At 49.0% G+C, this 20,824-nt stretch overlaps 1 protein-coding gene across 5 annotated transcripts in view; it reads right to left on the bottom strand.

The window, feature by feature from the left end:
* UBE3C (ubiquitin protein ligase E3C) overlaps positions 1-20,824 on the bottom strand; it is a 137,550-nt gene that overhangs the window by 40,068 nt on the left and 76,658 nt on the right. For all 5 annotated transcript variants that reach the window (XM_055591381.1, XM_055591378.1, XM_055591380.1 and 2 more), the window contains exons 18-19: positions 16,239-16,486; positions 2,213-2,429 (exon numbers count right to left, since the gene is read on the bottom strand). In XM_055591381.1, coding sequence (XP_055447356.1) covers positions 2,213-2,429; positions 16,239-16,486 — 465 coding nt within the window. The remainder of the gene's footprint in view (positions 1-2,212; positions 2,430-16,238; positions 16,487-20,824) is intronic.

Below are 20,824 nucleotides of genomic sequence, written 5' to 3'. Positions count from 1 at the left end.
CAGGAGCGCTCCTTCTGAGCTTCCATTGTGCTAAACAGCACGGATCTCACAACATAGACCATATCTGCGTCTTGTGAGACCTAGTGCGCTCGCACAGGTAAAGCGCACCTCCCCTGCCGAGCTCGAGGCCCACGCACAGTCAGCATATCTCCCGAGTGACGAAGGAAGAACGAGCAGCGTGGGGGTAAGCAGGGAAGGACAGAGAAAAACGTCCAGGTGCACTCAGTGTACGCGTTCGCCACAATCAACGGCCAGCGTGGCGCCCCGGGGGTCAGGCACTGTGGGTGAGCTTACATGCAGTGCCGCCTGGGCTGAATACTAGGACCTATTTCACATGCAGTTACTTTTACGCTGGCAAAGCTGATAACTTTTGAAAGCCTGGACTAGAAATCAAGTAATAACAAAAAGTTAGAGAAGCAATTATGAAGTCTAAAGCTAACACTATTTTCACAGTTAAAATCCAACCACAAGTTGCAAAAGAGACTATCAGTCTCATCAATCTGTGTAAGGACAGCAGGAAAAACGCAGTTTCCCTGCAAAAGAGATGCGTTTGTCTGGAAGCAGATGTGAATCAGAAACACACAGCTGGGTACTTTCAAAGAGTTAGCATTCTTTAAATCTGACTGAAAATATATCACAAGTATAAACACACTGAGATAATTTTAGAATTCCAAATAGACACCGAATCACAGCGACTCTCAAACATCTGACTTTCATTCTGTCACTTCTCCTACTATGCTGCTGTACAGTTAGATTCATCACAGTCCATCCTCGTTACAATGTTAACTGAAGCTATAATGCAGTTATGTTTTAAGTACACAGTTTGCTTCAACTCTTGCCAGATAAAGTGTTAATATTAAATGGAAGAATGGGGAAAACATTTCTGAAAATGAGAATACTGGTGATGGAGTATTACAAATAGGAAAAGAGAAACTGATACTGAGAAAATGCTAAATGAAATTATTTTAATAGGGGAGAAAAAATTATGTTTTATGCTACGGTTAGTTGAATTTGCTCTGTAGTCTTAAATTTGAAGTGAATAACACTTCTTCTCCAGAGTCGCTTGTTATCTTCCCTATTCTCTCCAGAATTAACTGCATATTGCACAGGGAAGCAAGGGGCACTTAAAAACAACTAGAAACAAAGTGATCTGATGAGGATTATCGTACAAACTGATTACTTCAAAAACCCAACGAGATATTACCAAACAATCCGATCTGCCTGTATGCACTTTGAGAAGCTCTGCGAATCACGGGAACATGACGGAGCAGCACGACAAGCCCCTCTCTCCCGCCCCCACCTTGCGAGCGTCTCCATACGGCCAACCTAGGCCCCCCGTGCCTCTACGCACTGCCCCTGTTCTCATGGACTAGAAGAGTTCAGTGTGTGTGTAGCACATGAACGTACATGGCAGTATTATTCATAAGAACCAAAAAATGGAAATAACTCAGACGCCCATCAACTGGTGAAGAAAAGGTGGTCTATCCAAACGCTGTTTCTGGACGTCACTCGGCTGGAAAAGGGTTCGGGGAAGCGCCAGCACCTGTAGCCCCCAGTAAGCAAAGCGCCACAGGCCGCGCGCCCTGAGACCCCAGGTGTGCAAACTGTCCCGAGGACGGGACCCAGGGACGGCAGGCGCAGGGTGTGGCCGAACCAGGAGCAGGTGTGACCTGCTAACGGGCACACAGTCTCCTCCGTGTGGCCAAAGTGTCCTAAAATTTGGATGTTGGGGCTGGCTGCACTAACCCTCATTGCACACGGTACAGGGTGGAATTTATGGTACATGGATTATACCTCAGTAAAGCAGCTATTCCAAAACTTAGTTTGAATTTCTAGTATGTGTTTTTTTAAGGATAAAAATAGCGAGAGCACCCAGATGGACAGGTTCAGCAGCTGAGGGCCACTCTGTAGGGCGAGGAGCCAAGAAGCACCACCGAGCCCGAGGCTGCAGAAACGAGGCAGAAAGGCAGGGTGCCTCCCAGCCGCACGCAGGAAGGGGAGCTGAGGCGTCCCTCGGCCGGCTCCCTGAGCTCTGGCTCTGCCCTGCGAGTCTCTAACTGAAATGTGCACAAGCTCCCACAGCATGAAGCCCACGTGTGCACGCAGAAGGGGATGCCCAGGTGTGACGGCCCCACCTGCCCGGGCCTCTCCCAGGGCGTGTCGGCGTGCGCACGCAGCAGGACACGCGCAGGTGCGGGACCCCCAGCCCCACTTGCCTGGGCCTCTCCGAGGTCGTTGTTCACCACCGTGAAGTTCAGCCCCAGCTCCTCCACGTCGCCCTCGTAGCTCTTGAGGAAGAGCAGGTTCCTGTACACCTCGGGGTCTAAGGACGCCAGGTGGTGGATGTCCACATCCGCGCTGGTCCCCAGCAGCTTGGACAGGAAGAAGCCGGCGAAGGGCAGCTCCACCAGCATGTTTTCATAGAGGGCCTGTGAGCGAGAGCAGGGGCCACTGGTTAGCACTCCACAGGGCCGCCTCTCACCCCGCCTGCGAGCGAGAGACCGCATGCTCAGCCTGGTCTCCACGGACCCGAGACAGCCGACTCCTCTCCCCGATGTGGACGCGATGGCAAGGTCACCACGTGCCAGCCCACAGTGCAGGCGTTCACACACACACGCACCATGCAGAGAGCCCTACAACAGACGGCGGGGGACCCGCGGGCTCAAGTGTGGCGGGGGTCTTCAAGGGCCACCTCCTCATGTGACAAGACCCTGCCAGGTTTTTCTGTGAAGCCTCTGCAGGTGGATCAGTCCCCCAGGGCTACTGTAGTAAGTGCGCTGACCAGTGGCTTCACACAACACAGTCTGGAAAGGTCTGAACCCAGGTGTCAGCAGGCCACGCTCTCTGGGAAGGTCCTGCCAGCTGCGGGGCTGACGGCACCCCCCAGCCTCTGCGGGCTGCTCCCCCTCAATCTGCTCTGTGCCTCCACCCCGCCCTCCTGCCTCTGATGCAGACGCTGGTCACTGGATCCTGGGACCCATTCCACCCAGGATGACCTCCGCTGAGCTTGCTTACATACGCAAAGACGTCTTTCCAAATAAGGTCACGCTCACAGGGACCGGGCTTCCCTGGTGGCTCAGCAGTAAAGAACCTGCTTGCGATGCAGGAGACCTGGGTTCAATCCCTGGGCTGGGAAGATCCCTGGGAGAAGGCAACAGCCGCCCACTCCAGTATTCTTACTGGGGGAATTCCACAGACAGAGAAGCCAGGCGGGCTACAGTCCATGGGGTCACAGAGAGTGACTATCACTTTCACTTTCTCTCATAGGTACAGGATATTAGGATTTGAGTGAATCTTCCTGGGGGTCACAGTTCTACCCACAGTGGCAGGCAGGCCAGAGCACCTCAGTGACCAGCCCTCTCCTCTGGGTGGGGCACAGTGAGCGTGGGCATGGGCACTATGTGCCAAAGTTGGGTTTCGTGTAATTTTCGATGTCAAGGAAGACGATTATTCTTTAGATTTTTTTTTCAATCGTCAAATGGGGAGAAAGCAGCATTCTCAGCTCAGCGACCACAGCTGCTCTTCCTGCAGAGAGGTCGCTGTCTGGCCACACCCACATCCACCAAATACTAAGCACAGGCTTCCTGAGACAGACGTGTGTGACGTCACTTCCGCCCTGCCCCACCTCCCCACACGAGAGGGCAGGCTTGTGCCACGGCCCACCCTGGAGGGGCCCCTCCGTGCGCACGCGGCCAGCACTGCTGCCCCTGGACGGCCATCTCACACACGGGGCAGTCTACAGTCGGGACCCTTAAATGCACCAACCTTACACACTCACGTTAGGCTCAGATACCCTCTGAGACCCACATTTTAACTCTCACCCACTGATGTGACTGGAGCAGACTACAAAACAGCCATGGACTGCAGCCACGGAACGTCCCCCAGAAGAGAACGTCCTCCCATTGGCAAACATCCTCCCAGAGGCAAACGTCCAGAGGGCACTGTGTGGGCTCCCGGACACCACCTCCCCGAGGGCGGTCACCGCACTTGGAGTTCAGGCTCACCCTCTTCCCCTCCAGCTATGTCCCCGCACTTCTCTTTCTGATTTGAAGACTGATGATTACTCAATTAGTTCTGAAAAGAAGGCAAAAAAGCCTTTCTTAATGAGAGAACGGGCAATAAAATGGCAACTGGCACTTAGGTCCTCTCCTGACGATGTAAAGAAGGGCTGTTTTGAGAAGCCAGGCTTTGCCTCAAGTTAAGGATGGCCAATACTATTAACCTGGCCCACTTAGGAACCCCATTACTTCTAATGAATGATGCCGTCAAAGCTAAGGAGCATTCTGCAGACGACAAGACTGATCCCAGGTGTCGAGAAAAGCCTCATTTGTACGGCAGTCTGTGAGTAAACTCAGAGAGTAAATCATCGGGTGTTGAGCACGGAAGGTCATTGTCTGCCATTCCTGCATTAGTAACAATAAACCTGTGAAGTCCACTCAATCCATCAGAGCTACCTGAATTTTAAACAGAAACTCCACTGTGACTCATAAAATGTAAATGCACAGGTGTAATTTTTTACACGAGGCAGGTTTGAACCTTTAGAGCATTTAATATACAAGCACTAATAAACGATGGCACTAAAAACCGCGACTGCATCAGCTAAATGGATTATAAATTAAATTTCCATAATGCATGCAACTGGGACACAAATGTAAGCATCAATCAAGGTATTTCCTAAACACAGGTTAATTATACAACTTCAAAAACTGCCAATTTTTTATGCAAAATAATCCACTTAGCATTTTTCATATTGGCCTCAATCCTCAGTCCGCTGCACACTTGTTCTTAGAAGCGTATCAATAACCACTTGTCATGAAAACATAGCAATAGGTATATGGAGAAAACCTGTAACGTATTTTTCAACTGTCTGTTTTTTATGAGTGTTTATAGCTAGAAATTGTGCCAAAATGATCTGAAATAAAAAGGATTAATTACGGTAGAAGCCTTTTAATATAAGTGAGTGCAGTCGCCATGCAATTAATGCAAACCGTGGCCGTGCCCAGATGGGCGGTGTGAGCGGCATCTCAGGCTGGTTCTGTTTGCTGCCAAATAACTTCAGTAATTTACTACATTAAGAATCAATAAAAAAAATAATGCTTTTCAAATGCACCTCTATCAATCTTCAGGTAGTTCTAAAGTGAACATTTATAACTTAATCTAAAAACTATATTAGAGATGTCCTGTTTTAAGGCCACTCTAATTGAACAAGGAGATAATAATTTCAATTATTTCAGATCATGCTAACCTTGGAGTCTACAAAATTAAAGATATGTAAAATAAGGATGTAAGCTGATACTAATATGCTATTTAATTTAGCAGTTGTGTCTCAGAAGAAATGATGGCGAGTTGAACACCATGCTCTGACTGGGCTACTGAGGACTCTCAGGCTGAGGCTCCTGCAGGGCAGGGGCGCTCCTGGCTGTTAGCACACCGCTGGTGCCCATTCACGGGGCGCAGCGAGGGCGTGCCCGCTGTGCGCGGGGACCTCTATCGGCAGGATGGAATTCTGCATTCACAAACTGGTTTGCAAAAAACCATTTATTCTCTTTTGAGACATTTCAGGTTGTCAAAATTATACACGTAAAATTCGCTTTGAATCCTAACTGCTTACTCCTTTAGCTCTGTCCACACAGCTGCCTGACCCTTAGTGACGAGGGCATGCTGTGTGTTGGGTCTGACCTGCTCCCTCACCACCTAGGGGGATGAGGCGTCCCACCAGCCCTGGAAGCCAAGGAGAGACACTTACTCCATCATTGCAACTGGTAATCTGCACCAAGGGTTTGACAGCTTTATTTCTGAAAACACCCCGTTCACTTCTGAAAACCTCTGAGGATGCTGGGTGGGTGGGAGAGAAGAGGTCACGCCTCCAAGCCGTTCTCCTCACTGGGCATCGGGAAATCCACCCGGGCGCACAGCCACTGCCCAGCGAGTGCCCACTCCCGGCCGCTCCTCCCGGCTCAGGCTCCTCCGCCCACCAAGTGATGGAAAAGTTGCGTCCCATTCCCCCACGAGCAGTCAGGGCTGGTATATCCCCAGAGCCGTGCAGCCGTCACCCTCCATCTGAGTTTTGAGCATTTCACCCCCTACAGCAGAAACCTCGAGTCCTGGGCTGTCACTCCCTCACTCCTGCACCCCCAGCACAGAACTCTTGGAGGCCTTTTCTGTAGCCACACACACTTTTGGGTGAGCTGCGCAGCCCTCGGGCACTTCTGACGGTGCCCTGCCTGAGTTCCTGCTGCCCGTGGCCATCTACACCAGCAGAGGCCAGGAGGCCTGCTTACCTCGTTTCTGACCCCCTGGGGTGGCAGGAGCCCCTGCCTGGTCTGTCTCACTCCCAGAGGAGCTCAATAGCCCCCAGCTGCCTCCCAGAGAAATTACCCCAATGTGAGGAACAAGAGCAGCAGTACACGTCTTCACCTGGCTCGCTTTTCACAGTGACTATTCATTTATCTTTAAAGTGTATTTATTTGGCTGGGTCTTCACTGTGGCATGGGGGGTCTAGTTCCCTGAAGAGGGATCGAACCCAGGCCCCCTGCATTGGAACAGGGAGTCTTAACACACTGGACCCCAGGGAAGTCCCCAGAGTGACTACATGCAGTGCACTTTAAGCAGCACCAGCAGAAGTCTGTGTTCCTAACTTTCCAGGTGAGAATCTGACATGGCTTAGAAACAGAAAACCAGCCCTAGTGTAACAGTGACCCGTGTTAAGCTAGTGTGTGGGAGGGCTTAAAAATGTGAGAAGGGAGCCCACCCGCTGCAACCACTGAGCCTGCGCTCCGGAGCCAGGACACTACTGAAGCCCTGGAGCCTGTGTCCACAGCCAGAGAAGCCGCTGCAGGGAGAAGCCCGCACACTGCAACCGGAGAGCAGCGCACCCCCTCCCCCCGGCCCCCCGCAACTGGGCAAAGTCCTTGCAGACCAGCACAGCCAAAAAAAATTTTTTTTAAATAAAGAAAAATTAGAAAAAAATGTGACAAGGGATATCTCAATGGAAAGCAAGATCTACTTATGCAGGGGCAGAAAGAATTCTGGTGAATATCTCAGAATCGCTAAAACTTGTAGCTACTGAAACCAACTGAATTCTGGCATACACTTGCCATTTTTACTGTTCAGTAAGCTGCGACCGGCGCACTAAAGCGTGGCCTGCGACCAGCGCACTAAAGCGTCACCGAGAGGAGCTACCCCACGTCCAAGGTCAGGGGCAGAAGCTGGGAGGACCCCATGCCCGAAGGGTGGCGGCCAAGAGGAGCTACCCGACGTCCGAGGTCAGGGTCGGCAGCAGAGAGGAGCTACCCAAGTCCAAGGTCGGGGCGGCGGCCGAGAGGAGCTACCCCACGCCTCCACGCCTGAGGCGAGGGGCGGCAGTGGGGAGGACCAACCCCATGCCTGAGGCCAGGGGCGGTGGCGGAGAGGACCAACCCCACATCCAAAGAGCGGTGGCTGCGCGGGTGCAGGAGGGCCTAGAGGAGCTATCCCAGGCTGAAGGTCAGGAAGGGCGGCGGTGAGGAGATACCCTTCGTCCAAGGTAAGGAGCAACGGCTGTGCTTTGCTGGAGCAGCCCTGAACAGATACCCCACGCCTAAGGTAAGAGAAACCCAAGTAAGACGGTAGGTGTTGCAAGATGGCATCAGAGGGCGGACACACTGAAACCATACTGGCAGAAAACTAGTCAATCTAATCACACTAGGACCACAGCCTTGTCTAACTCAATGAAACCAAACCATGCCCATGGGGCAACCCAAGACGGGCGGGTCATGATGGAGAGATCTGACAGAACGTGGTCCACTGGAGAAGGGAATGGCAAACCACTTCAGTATTCTTGCCTTGAGAACCCCACGAACAGTATGAAAAAGCAAAATGATAGGATACTGAAAGAGGAACTCCCCAGGTCAGTAGGTGCCCAATATGCTACTGGAGATCAGTGCAGAAATAACTCCAGAAAGAATGAAGGGATGGAGCCAAAGCAAAAACAATACCCAGCTGTGGATGGGACTGGTGATAGAAGCAAGGTCCGATGCTGTAAAGAGCAATATTGCATAGGAACCTGGAATGTCAGGTCCATGAATCAAAGCAAATTGGAAGTGGTCAAACAAGAGATGGCAAGACTGAATGTCGACATTCTAGGAATCAGCGAACTGAAATGGACTGGAATGGGTGAATTTAACTCAGATGACCATTATATCTACTACTGCAGGCAGGAATCCCTCAGAAGAAATGGAGTGGCCATCATGGTCAACAAGAGTCCGAAATGTAGTACTTGGATGCAATCTCAAAAACGACAGAATGATCTCTGTTCGTTTCCAAGGCAAACCATTCAATATCATGGTAATCCAAGCCTATGCCCCAACCAGTAATGCTGAAGAAGCTGAAGTTGAACGGTTCTATGAAGACCTACAAGACCTTTTAGAACTAACACCCAAAAATGTCCTTTTCATTATAGGGGACTGGAATGCAAAAGTAGGAAGTCAGGAAACACCTGGAATAACAGGCAAATTTGGCCTTGGAATACGGAATGAAGCAGGGCAAAGACTAATAGTTTTGCCAAGAGAACGCACTGGTCATAGCAAACACCCTCTTCCAACAACACAAGAGAAGACTCTACACATGGACATCGCCAGATGGTCAACACCGAAATCAGAATAATTATATTCTTTGCAGCCAAAGATGGAGAAGCTCTATACAGTCAACAAAAACAAGACCGGGAGCTGACTGTGGCTCAGATCATGAACTCCTTATTGCCAAATTCAGACTTAAATTGAAGAAAGTAGGGAAAACCACTAGACCATTCAGGTATGACCTAAATCAAATCCCTTATGCTTATACAGGGGAAGTGAGAAATAGATTTAAGGGCCTAGATCTGATAGACTGCCTGATGAACTATGGACTGAGGTTCGTGACACTGTACAGGACACAGGGATCAAGACTATCCCCGTGGAAAAGAAATGCAAAAAAGCAAAATGGCTGTCTGGGGAGGCCTTACAAATAGCTGTGAAAAGAAGAGAAGCGAAAAGCAAAGGAGAAAAGGAAAGATATAAGCATCTGAATGCAGATTCCAAAGAATAGCAAGAAGGATAAGAAAGCCTTCCTCAGCGATCAATGCAAAGAAATAGAGGAAAACAACAGAATGGGAAAGACTAGAGATCTCTTCAAGAAAATTAGATACCAAGGGAACATTTCATGCAAAGATGGGCTCGATCAAGGACAGAAATGGTATGGACCTAACAGAAACAGAAGATATTAACAAGAGGTGGCAAGAATACACAGAAGAACTGTACAAAAAAGATCTTCATGACCCAGATAATCACGATGGTGTGATCACTGACCTAGAGCCAGACATCCTGGAATGTGAAGTCAAATGGGCCTTAGAAAGCATCACTACGAACAAAGCTAGTGGAGGTGATGGAATTCCAGTTGAGCTATTTCAAATCCCGAAAGATGATGCTGTGAAAGTGCTGCACTCAATATGCCAGCAAATTTGGAAAACTCAGCAGTGGCCACAGGACTGGAAAAGGTCAGTTTTCATTCAGATCCCAAAGAAAGGCAATGCCAAAGAATGCTCGAACTACCACACAATTGCACTCATCTCACACGCTGGTAAACTAATGCTCAAAATTCTCCAAGCCAGGCTTCAGCAATATGTGAACCATGAACCTCCTCATGTTCAAGCTGGTTTTAGAAAAGGCAGAGGAGCCAGAGATCAAATTGCCAACATCCGCTGGATCATGGAAAAAGCAAGACAGTTCCAGAAAAACATCTATTTCTGTTTTATTGAGTATGCCAAAGCCTTTGACTGTGTGGATCACAATAAACTGTGGGAAATTCTTCAAGAGATGGGAATACCAGACCACCTGACCTGCCTCTTGAGAAATCTGCATGCAGGTCAGGAAGCAACAGTTAGAATGGACATGGAACAACAGACTGGTTCCAAATAGGAAAAGGAGTACGTCAAGGCTGTATATTGTCACCCTGCTTATTTAACATCTATGCAGAGTACATCATGAGAAATGCTGGATGGGAAGAAACACAAGCTGGAATCAAGATTGCCAGGAGAAATATCAATAACCTCAGATATGCAGATGACACCACCCTTATGGCAGAAAGTGAAGAGGAACTAAAAAGCCTCTTGATGAAAGTGAAAGTGGAGAGTGAAAAAGTTGGCTTAAAGCTCAACATTCAGAAAACGAAGATCATGGCATCCGGTCCCATCCCTTCGTGGGAAACAGATGGGGAAACAGTGGAAACAGTGTCAGACTTTATTTTTTTGGGCTCCAAAATCACTGCAGATGGTGACTGCAGCCATGAAATTAAAAGACGCTTGCTCCTTGGAAGGAAAGTTATGACCAACCTAGATAGCATATTGAAAAGCAGAGACATTACTTTGCCAACAAAGGTCGTCTAGTCAAGGCTATGGTTTTTCCTGTGGTCATGTATGGATGTGAGAGTTGGACTGTGTAGAAGGCTGAGTGCCGAAGAATTGATGCTTTTGAACTGTGGTGTTGGAGAAGACTCTTGAGAGTCCCTTGGACTGCAAGGAGATCCAACCAGTCCATTCTGAAGGAGATCAGCCCTGGGATTTCTTTGGAGGGAATGATGCTAAAGCTGAAACTCCAATACTTTGGCCACCTCATGCGAAGAGTTGACTCATTGGAAAAGACTCTGATGCTGGGAGGGACTGGGGGCAGGAGGAGAAGGGGACGACAGAGGATGAGATGGCTGGATGGCATCACTGACTCGATGGACGTGAGTCTGAGTGAACTCCGGGAGCTGGTGATGGACAGGGAGGCCTGACGCGCTGAGATTCATGGGGTCGCAAAGAGTCGGACACGACTGAGCAATTGAACTGAACCGAACTGAAGACCTTTTTAACTTCATGTTTAATTTTGAAGAAACAAACTTATATAGAAAACTATGACTTTAGGAAGAAGAAGAAATCTCCAGATTTGGGAATGCATTGCTTTTAATGGAAAAGAATATAAATTGTGATTAGAATGCTATAAAAGCAGTACAATTCTCTGAAGGGATAAGGGTCAAATAAGTAATCACTTATAAATTATAAAGTTTACGTATTTGTTAATTATTATCTTTGATTTTTCTGTTTCTCAAAAAAATTGAAGGTCAACAAGAGGAAACTCATGGTGACTCACCCCTGTGGTTAATTAACTGGGAGACTCAGAAAGCCAATACCACTGCTTCTGAAATCCGCTGACCTCTAAGTAAAAAGTCTTAGCGTTAGTCTCAACATGCAAGTCATGACTGGCAGACTTGTGCTGAGCACAGAATGATCAACTATTAGCTGAATGATATGTTTAAAAAAACCTAAAGGAAAGATACAATAACTTCAGAGCTCAATCAGATGAAGCAGCTCAACTATGCTGACCCTTAATGAGTCGGCGAGTTCAAAACAAGATGTTATACAACAGAAGCTTTGTCATTTAAGGACCAAAGTAACTTAAATTACTAGTATTCACCTCAATCGACAGTTTCAAAGCCTCAGCGAATTCAGTGAGCATTCTATAAAAGGATTCTAATGAATACAAAAATAAATTTTCCCAACTCTCAGAAATCTCAGGATAAACTGTTAACTGCCAATACTACGTCTATGATTGATTAAGTGTAGACTGAATTCCACTCAAATACAAAATTATAAAGTATGCTGAAGTTTTACCATCTGTTAATTAAAAATTGGAAATATATGACCAAGATATTATCAAACAACCTGATTTATAGGCATTCTGTTCCAATTAAATCAATATTCCAAAGCAGGGGGAAAAAACATTTCCAAGTAGAATTCAAATATGATAAAAGATTTCCTCCAATAAATATTCTGAACTTAATTGGCTTAAATGGACATAGGTGCTTCTATCTGTTTAAAAAAAAAGTTCAAGATGACATTACCACATCCTTGAACTGTTTATTTATTCCCTGTCCAGAGTCTGATTTACAGGCGATAAAATGCAATCACAGCCCACACCAGAGCAGGAATCATCTGCTAATGGAACTTTTAGCGAGAAGTGACCAGTGACATGAGGTAATTCTTCCTATGCAGGAGTGCTCCTGAGGACCTCGCTGCACTTCATCACAGTAAACAATCACTAACATATGCATTAAAGAAAATTTAAATACATTATGACCCAATAAATATCATAATCAATCAATAGACAATTTTCTTCTCTTAAAGATTTAATGTTCGGATACCACACTATTAGCGCTATACTACTACACTCACTTAGATCTGGACAATTTCTAACATGTTGGTACAAAGTTTAACCATTTATAGTCAGATATGTTTTAGAAACTAGTGCTCCCTTAGGAATTCCCTTGCAGAAAATTATACAAGTGAAACCTTTAAAATGAGGAACTAAATTAAGTACCATTCTCAAACAACTATAGTTTTGTTGTTGCTTTTGTCTAAACTTTATTTAATTTCAAGATCTTTATTAAGACAGCATTTATACACACTCCATTTTTAGGACCTGGAATCTGGTTTACAGAGCTGATACATTCCAGAACGAAGGATTAAGAGGGTCTGCTCCCCTCTGGATCTGCAGCTTCACAGCAGATGTGTTCTCAGGGCGGCTCCCACGCGAGCAGCACGACTATACAGACACACCCACATACCCACACATGCACGAGCAGTGCCACTATGCGACACACACCCACACACACACACGTGAGCAGCGTCACTATGCAGACACACACACACACTATCACAACAGGGTCACCCTGGCAGAAGGCTGGATACAGAGAGGAGTGGAACAGAGGAGAAACAAAGCTGCACATGTGTGGCCAATTCAGCAAGAGTGCCAGGACGGACAGACACCCACACACAACAGAACACGTAAACACACTGTCCACACAAAACCTGTCCATGAGTGTTCACAGCAGAATTACTCATAAGAGCCAAACCTGAACCTTCAGGAAATAATGAACTGATAAACTGTGGTAGTTACTCACATGATGACATACTAGACAAGAAAGGAAAGAAGCATGGATAACACGGCACCACGTGGAGGAACCCTGAAAGCATTACGCCAAGGCAAGGAAGCCAGTCGTGAATGGCCACGTGCCGTGCAACTCGGGTCACAGGAAAAGTCTAGAACAGGCAAACTGCAGAGACAGAAAGGAGGTTAGTGGTGGCCCAGGACTTGCAGGACTGGAGCAGAAGGGCAGTAACTGTTAATGAACATGAGGTCTCCTTTTTTACTATTTTCTTCTGAAATCTTAGTGGTGATGGCCGCACATACTAAAAGCCACTGAACGGAACTCCTTACAAAGGCAGAATTTCACGGAATGTGAACTTCAAGTAAGTCACAAGAGCATCGTCTGCTCTGCAGGCCCCGATTTTGAATTAGGGTGCTTCTCTAACGGGCCACTGAGTCCAAGGAGCTCCAGGGGGAGAGAGGAGGTCTGCTGAAGACAGCATGGACCACATGGAACAGATCGCAAACGCGCTGCATAAAGGAATTCAATGATAAAGTTGAACTTGACTGTAGCTCTGACTAACTTTTATAGAAAATCACACCGCAACGCTGGTCTCTAAATCACTTCGGGTGACGGAGCCCCTGGGCCGCCCGCCTGCACACGCACCCTTGTGCGGAGCTCCTGTTCGCTCTGCCCCCCCGGGCTGTGTGTCTGCCGCCAGGAGAACCGTGCCCTCCCTGCACCCACCTCCTGACCCCACAGCTGCCTTGCACGCACTGCTCAGCTTCCTCCAGGCTACGCTCTCCTCCAGATGGAGACCCCTCCTCTGTGGCCTTCCCCGCTGTGCTCAGTCAGGACGCCCCAGTGCGCCCCACCGCGCTGCCCGAATGACCCCATGGGGCAGAGCCCGGCCCAGCCCAGGGCAGCTCGCCGCACGTCCCCGGAGGCCGCGGCACTTGCTGGTCAGGTCTCCCAGGATCCCAAGCCACCCACCGTCCAGTTCTGCATCCATGGTCACTTCACGAAAGACGGCCACCCCACCCGGGAACGCCAACCCACCCGGGAACGCCAACCCACCCGGGAACACCAACCCACCCGTCCACTGTCCTTCTCCAGAACCTCTCTCGTCCCTTGGGGGGCCAGGCCTGCTGAGAGGCCGACACCATCCACTTGTAACCCTCCCACCCCCTCCCCAGTAAGCACCCGAAGAACTCATTTCTATCATGCCGCCCCCTAAAAACATCACGCAGAACAGCCCTGAGGCCCACGACTGAGGGACGCTTCCATAGCGCAGTTGTCAGAGGACCGGGGACCACTTGGCAACACCAGGAACACAGTCCTGACACCTCACGACCTGAACGGCCCTTGAAAACGGGCTGAGGGGAAACGAGCCAATCGCAGAGGCCGCCACTGCAGAGGCCACGTGCAGAAGCACACACACAGGAGACACAAGGCACACCTGCTGAGAGCAGAAAAAGGCCAGAGAGTCGGCCGGCGTCCGCCTCGTCTCTTTCTGGAGGGCGAGAAGCTAACCCTGGCGATGGAAACGCCCTCCACTCACGGTGGTGACCGTGCAATCTGTGAATGCGCTGAAGCCGCTCAGCCGTGCTTTTCAACTGGCTGAACTGCATGGCTGGCAAATTCTATCTCAATAAAACCAGGACAAGAAAAAAAAAAAACAACACCCAGGACACAAAAACGTGCTCACGAATCCAGTGTCACTTTTCTGTCCTCACACGCGTCTCCAGGAACCCGGGCACCAGCACCGGGGCTGGGCTGCTGTCCCCGCCACTGGAGACCACTGTCCTCATGGTTCCACAGGGCCTCCCTAAAACCAGCACACCTGTCACCCCAGCACTTGCTGAGAACAGAGGCTTCACGGTCAGGGCACGGGGAGCCAGCTCCCGCCACGGAGACCCCGGCCTTTGTGTCCCCACTGCACGGCTGACAGACCAGTGAGGGAAAGGGCCCAAGAGCACAGAGCCCAGCTCTGCACACCTGCTCCCACCACAGGGAAAGCAGCCGGCTCGGCCACATCGCAGGAGAGCCTTGTTCGTTTCTTAAACAATGAAAGAGGGGGAGACTTGGTCAGGGGCTGCAGTCCGCTGCCCTGAGTTTCCAAGTTGCCTCCGGTCATCCCTTTGACCTTCAGAAGATGAACTGACTCCTGTCCCTGTGTTACGATCCAGTCTCTAAAAATGTGGTGGATGGCAATGAAGCCTCAGGCATTCCTCTCTACCATCTCAAATGGGAAGGAAAAGAACCAGACAGAAGCTGCGCACCTGTGGGCTCTGCCTGGCACATCCGCGGGCCATGCCACGGTCTGATTTCTCCAGCCCCACCACGTGACGGTGCTGGGAGATGCGGCCCCTGGTGCTTAGGTCACGAGGGTGCGGCTCGCACAAACAGCGTCAGTGCCCTTACAGAGAAGCCCCACGGAGCTCCCCGGGCCCTTGCGCCACGTGGGGACAAAGGGGTTATGTGAAGACACAGGCACCGGTCACGGCCCAGGACGGGGGCTGCGCCAAACAGGACACGTGGTGCCCTGGGCCGAGGCCGGCCCAGGCTGTGCGGGGTGTCCGCTGCCTGGACTGCGGGCCCTGCTACAGCAGCCTGGGCAGGCGGGGCCAGGGCCGGTCTACTTCAGTGACGACGACCGTCCTGCTCCTGACTTCAATGGGAACGTGTGCTTTCAAAGTTGCATCGCTAAATACGAAGTCTCCACCAGGTTATATAAGTAAATTTTCCTTTCGTCTACAACAAAGGGTAAGCTATGTTTGCCAAGCCGGTGCACACCCTCCGGTGTGACATTCTGGTCACTGCAGAATCCTCAAGGGGCCACATGTCCCAAGAAACGGCACACAGCCACGGCCCTCTGTCCCACAGCACTTTCAACACGTCATAGAACCTGAAAAGAATCACTTTTAATGCTAGTTATCAACAAGAGCAACTGTGAAAAGACTTAAAATATTTACACTACCTATGCAAGCAGGTAATACCTGTAAGACTTGTGTAGGCAGAGTTCTAGAGCTGTGTTCTCGATTTCCTCCACGTGTAATGTGTTTAATTCTTCACCACTGCCACAGTAGCTGCCCAGCTTAACCTCCTCCAGTCCTCCCCCCTTCTCCTACACCAGTAATTTTTAATGTATGTACGCACGTAATATAGCTATAAAAGAAAACACTATTCAGGGGTCCGTCAAAATTACGTAAGCAACTCTGAATAGAGACCCTGAAGGAAGCAGACAGCAGCCACGCAGGAGCACACAGCGTCAGCACCCGCATCGGGGACCCACATTCATGCCGAGTGTACGTTACCTTGCCGAGCATCCTGCCCAGGAAGTAGTAATGTCTGGCAAAGGCATCACCCACAAGCATCTGAGCGGCTGGGTTGGGGTACAGAAGCCCTTCGTTAGTGGTCTTAAAGAACCCCTGGTTGGGGTTGAACCCTGACTTCAGTAGTTCGTTTAGAAACTCTCTGAAAATACCACCGCCGTCAATGCCGGCTTCGTCCAGGCCGTGCGCGTTCAGTAAGTGCACACGGATCCGCTTTTTCAAGTCAGGCTCTGTTAAAAGAGGGGGGTGGGGTGAGGAGAAAAGATCTTTTTAAAAAGCAATAAAACAAGTTGGTATTACAGGAAGTTAGGGGAGGGGAGCAAGAATATTAAAACTATTTTAACGCAAGGCTTAAAAAAAACCAACATTAAGAGGAGACAATGAGCTAGGCTGACCAGGGCTTCCCGGGACTCCTCCACTCTGCTCAAGAAGGGAGCGGGCAGGGGCAGCAGGCGGGTGTTCAGGGGAAAATACGAACCCCGCCCCTCACTGTAACAGACTCAAACACCAGGAGGGGAGCGGGCAGAGTCAGGACTTGAGGATAATACGGGCACACAAAGTCGCGAAGGAAGACAAAGAGGCAAACAAAGAAGTCGCTGACGCTAACGTCACACAGACATTCTGAAAGAAGTGAATGACGTGAGAGTCAGAGCGCCAGAGGCTGCATCGTCATTTAAAACAACATTTGGCTGAAAAACAGGGAAAGATTTTGGTTATATAATATACCACAAGATTAAATTAAAAAAAAAAAAAACACGGCAAAGCTGAAGACTGCCTGACACGCGAGACACCTCTGCACACGGTCCTCGTAAGGACCGCGCGTGGAAGCAGGACACTAGGCCCCAGACGCACTTGCAGCGAACGCGGCGGTTTCCAGTGTGGGCTTCAGGACACAGGCCATGAAAGACAACTCCGCAAGCCAGAGAGGCCCTGCCCGGCTCAATCCCCGAGCAGGCGTGTCTGACCGCATAACCCGCGTCCTGCATCGCTTCCCACCGCACCCTTCAGGCACCCGGCACGGAACCCACCGCACGTCTGCGCCACGGCCACTGCTCAGGCAGTGTGCAGTCGCTCACACATGTCCGACCCAAAGCATCTCAAGGCACCAGGGGACCTCCAGGAAATAGCCTGGAAAGTGGTTTTGCCAGCGCAGGTTCCACTGAACCCCAACACCGCGATGTGCAAGAGTCAGCGTTAAGGTCCCAGGACCTGGGGTGTGAGCCTGTGCCCCCGACCGCCCCTGCACGGAGGCCCACCCACCCCACCAGGGAGGACAAACGCTGTGCCTGGTGAGCGCACAGCCACCTCTGATTCCTACCCCGGGCAGGAACCCACGCCAGGAACCGCACACACACACTAACCACTTCCAACACTCCAGCAATCTCCGGGTAAGAACAGCCCATTCCCTGGTGACGAGGCCAAGGACAGGGCGGTGAACGCCTCATCCAAGGACATGCAGCAAGCGGTGTCAGGGCAGGGCTGCAGCTTAACACAGACTGTTTAAAATCTAACTATACTTAAATGAAGGGCTTTTCACTGATGGCTGAATTCCACAGACATGCTATTTCCATCTATTTTGATCAATTACCAAACATATTCATTCTCAGAGAGAATTCTAAGCAGGTAACTATGGATGCAACACCACCTGTATATCCATCTTCTCAAAACTCAGCTTTAAGACAACTATAAGCATTCATCACGTACAATATTTCTCAAACTGAATGTCAGCAGTTAGCAGCGTTATATTTTGAAAGTTCTAAGTGTAAATAAACGTTTTTTAACTGGGAAACCCTCAACCAAGGCACACTCGTTAACTGCTGGCTCGAATCTTGGCACTGACAATCCAGGCAGGGGAGGAGGGGTCTATCTCAGAGACTTCACAGAAGCCGCCTCTCAGTTCTGGCTAGAGCTGAGGGTCTGTGGCTCCCCAAATCTCACTTCTATAAACAACAAGACACAGCAACACAGTTATTTTTAGAATCAAATCTAGTCTTCTTGCCACTGGATTCAAAAGACAAATTAAAAGCACCCACTTATGGAGGTAAGACTGGGGGGGGCCCTAAGTAAATTGACCCTTGAACAATTCAGGAGTCAGGGGTCCACACAGTTGAGAATCCATGTGTAACTTTTGCCTCTTTTACTGATAATAACAAACAATTAGCACATTTCATATGGTATACAAGATACACACTGTACTCTTATGATGAAGTAAGCGAGAAAAAGGAAACACGCTATTACAAAAGTCAGAAGCAAGAGAGAATACGTTCACAGCACTGCCAGCTCAAGTGTACATCATCTGCTTCCAAGAGCCGCCACCGGGCTGTCAGCACCTGCGGCAGCACCGTCCACACGGCACACAGCCCTGCAGACCCTGTGTTACTAACACCTGACATCACACAATGCACAAACAGGAAGTGTTAGCCGCTCAGTTGTGTCCAACTCTTTGCGACCCTATGGACTGTGGCGACCTAGGCTCCTCGTCCATGGAATTCTCCAGGCAAGGACTGGAGTGGGTTGCCCTCCTCCAGGGGATAGTCCCAACCCAGGCATCAAACACGGGGTAAAAAACCACTGCAGGCAGATTCTCTATGATCTGAGCCACCAGTTCAGGTCAGTTCAGTCACTCAGTTGTGTCCGACCCTTCGCGACCCCGTGAATCGCAGCACGCCAGGCCTCCCTGTCCATCACCAACTCCCGGAATCCACTCAGACTCACGTCCATCTAGTCAGTGACGCCATCCAGCCATCTCATCCTCTGTCGTCCCCTTCTCCTCCTGCCCCCAGTCCCTCCCAGCAACAGAGTCTTTGCCAATGAGTCAACTCTTCGCATGAGATGGCCGAAGTACTGGAGTTTCAGCTTCAGCATCATTCCCTCCAAAGAAATCCCAGGGCTGATCTCCTTCAGAATGGACTGGTTGATCTCCTTGCAGTCCAAGGGACTCTCAAGAGTCTTCTCCAACATCACAGTTCAAAAGCATCAATTCTTCGGCGCTCAGCCTTCTTCACAGTCCAACTCTCACACCCATACATGACCACAGGAAAAACCACAGCCTTGACTAGACGGACCTTTGTTGGCAAGGTAATGTCTCTGCTTTTGAATATGCTATCTAGGTTGGTCATAACTTTCCTTCCAAGGAGCAAGCGTCTTTTAATTTCGTGGTTGCAGTCACCATCTGCAGTGATTTTGGAGCCCAAAAAAATAAAGTCTGACACTGTTTCCATCCACTGTTTCCCCATCTATTTCCCATGAAGTGATGGGACCGGATGCCATGATCTTCGTTTTCTGAATGTTGAGCTTTAAGCCAACTTTTTCACCCTCCTCTTTCACTTTCATCACAAGGCTTTTTAGTTCCTCTTCACTTTCTGCCATAAGGCTGGTGTCATCTGCATATCTGAGGTTATTGATATTTCTCCCGGCAATCTTGATTCCAGCTTGTGCTTCTTCCAGGCCAGTGTTTCTCATGGTGTACTCTGCATATAAGTTAAATAAGCAGGGTGACAATATACAGCCTTGACGTACTCCTTTTCCTATTTGGAACCAGTCTGTTGTTCCATGTCCAGTTTTAACTGTTGCTTCCTGACCTGCATACAAATTTCTCAAGAGGCAGATCAGCTGGTCTGGTATGCCCATCTCTTTCAGAATTTTCCACAGTTTATTGTGATCCACAGAGTCAAAGGCTTTGGCATAGTCAATAAAGCATAAATAGATGTTTTTCTGGAACTGTCTTGCTTTTTCCATGATCCAGCAGATGTTGGCAATTTGATCTCTGGTTCCTCTGCCTTTTCTAAAACCAGCTTGAACATCTGGAAGTTCACGTATTGCTGAAGCCTGGCTTGGAGGATTTTGAGCATGACTTTACTAGCGTGTGAGATGAGTGCAATTGTGCGGTAGTTTGAGCATTCTTTGGCATTGCCTTTCTTTGGGATTGGAATGAAAACTGATCTTTTCCAGTCCTGTGGCCACTGCTGAGTTTTCCAAATTTGCTGGCATATTGAGTGCAGCACTTTCACAGCATCATCTTTCAGGATTTGAAAGAGTTCAACTGGAATTCCATCACCTCCACTAGCTTTGGAAAACCACTAGACCATTCAGGTATGACCTAAATCAAATCCCTTATGATTATACAGTGGAAGTGAGAAATAGATTTAAGGGAATGATAGATAGAGTGCCTGATGAACTATGGACGGAGGTTCGTGACATTGTACAGGAGACAGGGATTAAGACCATCCCCATGGAAAAGAAATGCAAAAAAGCAAAATGGCTGTCTGGGGAGGCCTTACAAATAGCTGTGAAAAGAAGAGAAGCAAAAGCAAAGGAGAAAAGGAAAGATATAAGCATCTAAATGCAGAGTTCCAAAGAATAGCAAGAAGAGATAAGAAAGCCTTCCTCAGCGATCAATGCAAAGAAATAGAGGAAAACAACAGAATGGGAAAGACCAGAGATCTGTTCAAGAAAATTAGAGATACCAAGGGAACATTTCATGCAAAGATGGGCTCGATAAAGGACAGAAATGGTATGGACCTAACAGAAGCAGAAGATATTAAGAACAGGTGGCAAGAATACACAGA

Source organism: Bubalus kerabau, chromosome 8, assembly GCF_029407905.1.
Source record: "Bubalus kerabau isolate K-KA32 ecotype Philippines breed swamp buffalo chromosome 8, PCC_UOA_SB_1v2, whole genome shotgun sequence".
Taxonomy (NCBI): domain Eukaryota; kingdom Metazoa; phylum Chordata; class Mammalia; order Artiodactyla; family Bovidae; genus Bubalus; species Bubalus kerabau.
The sequence above is the reverse complement of the archived record's forward strand: the minus strand, read 5'-3'. Positions and strand labels throughout refer to the sequence as shown.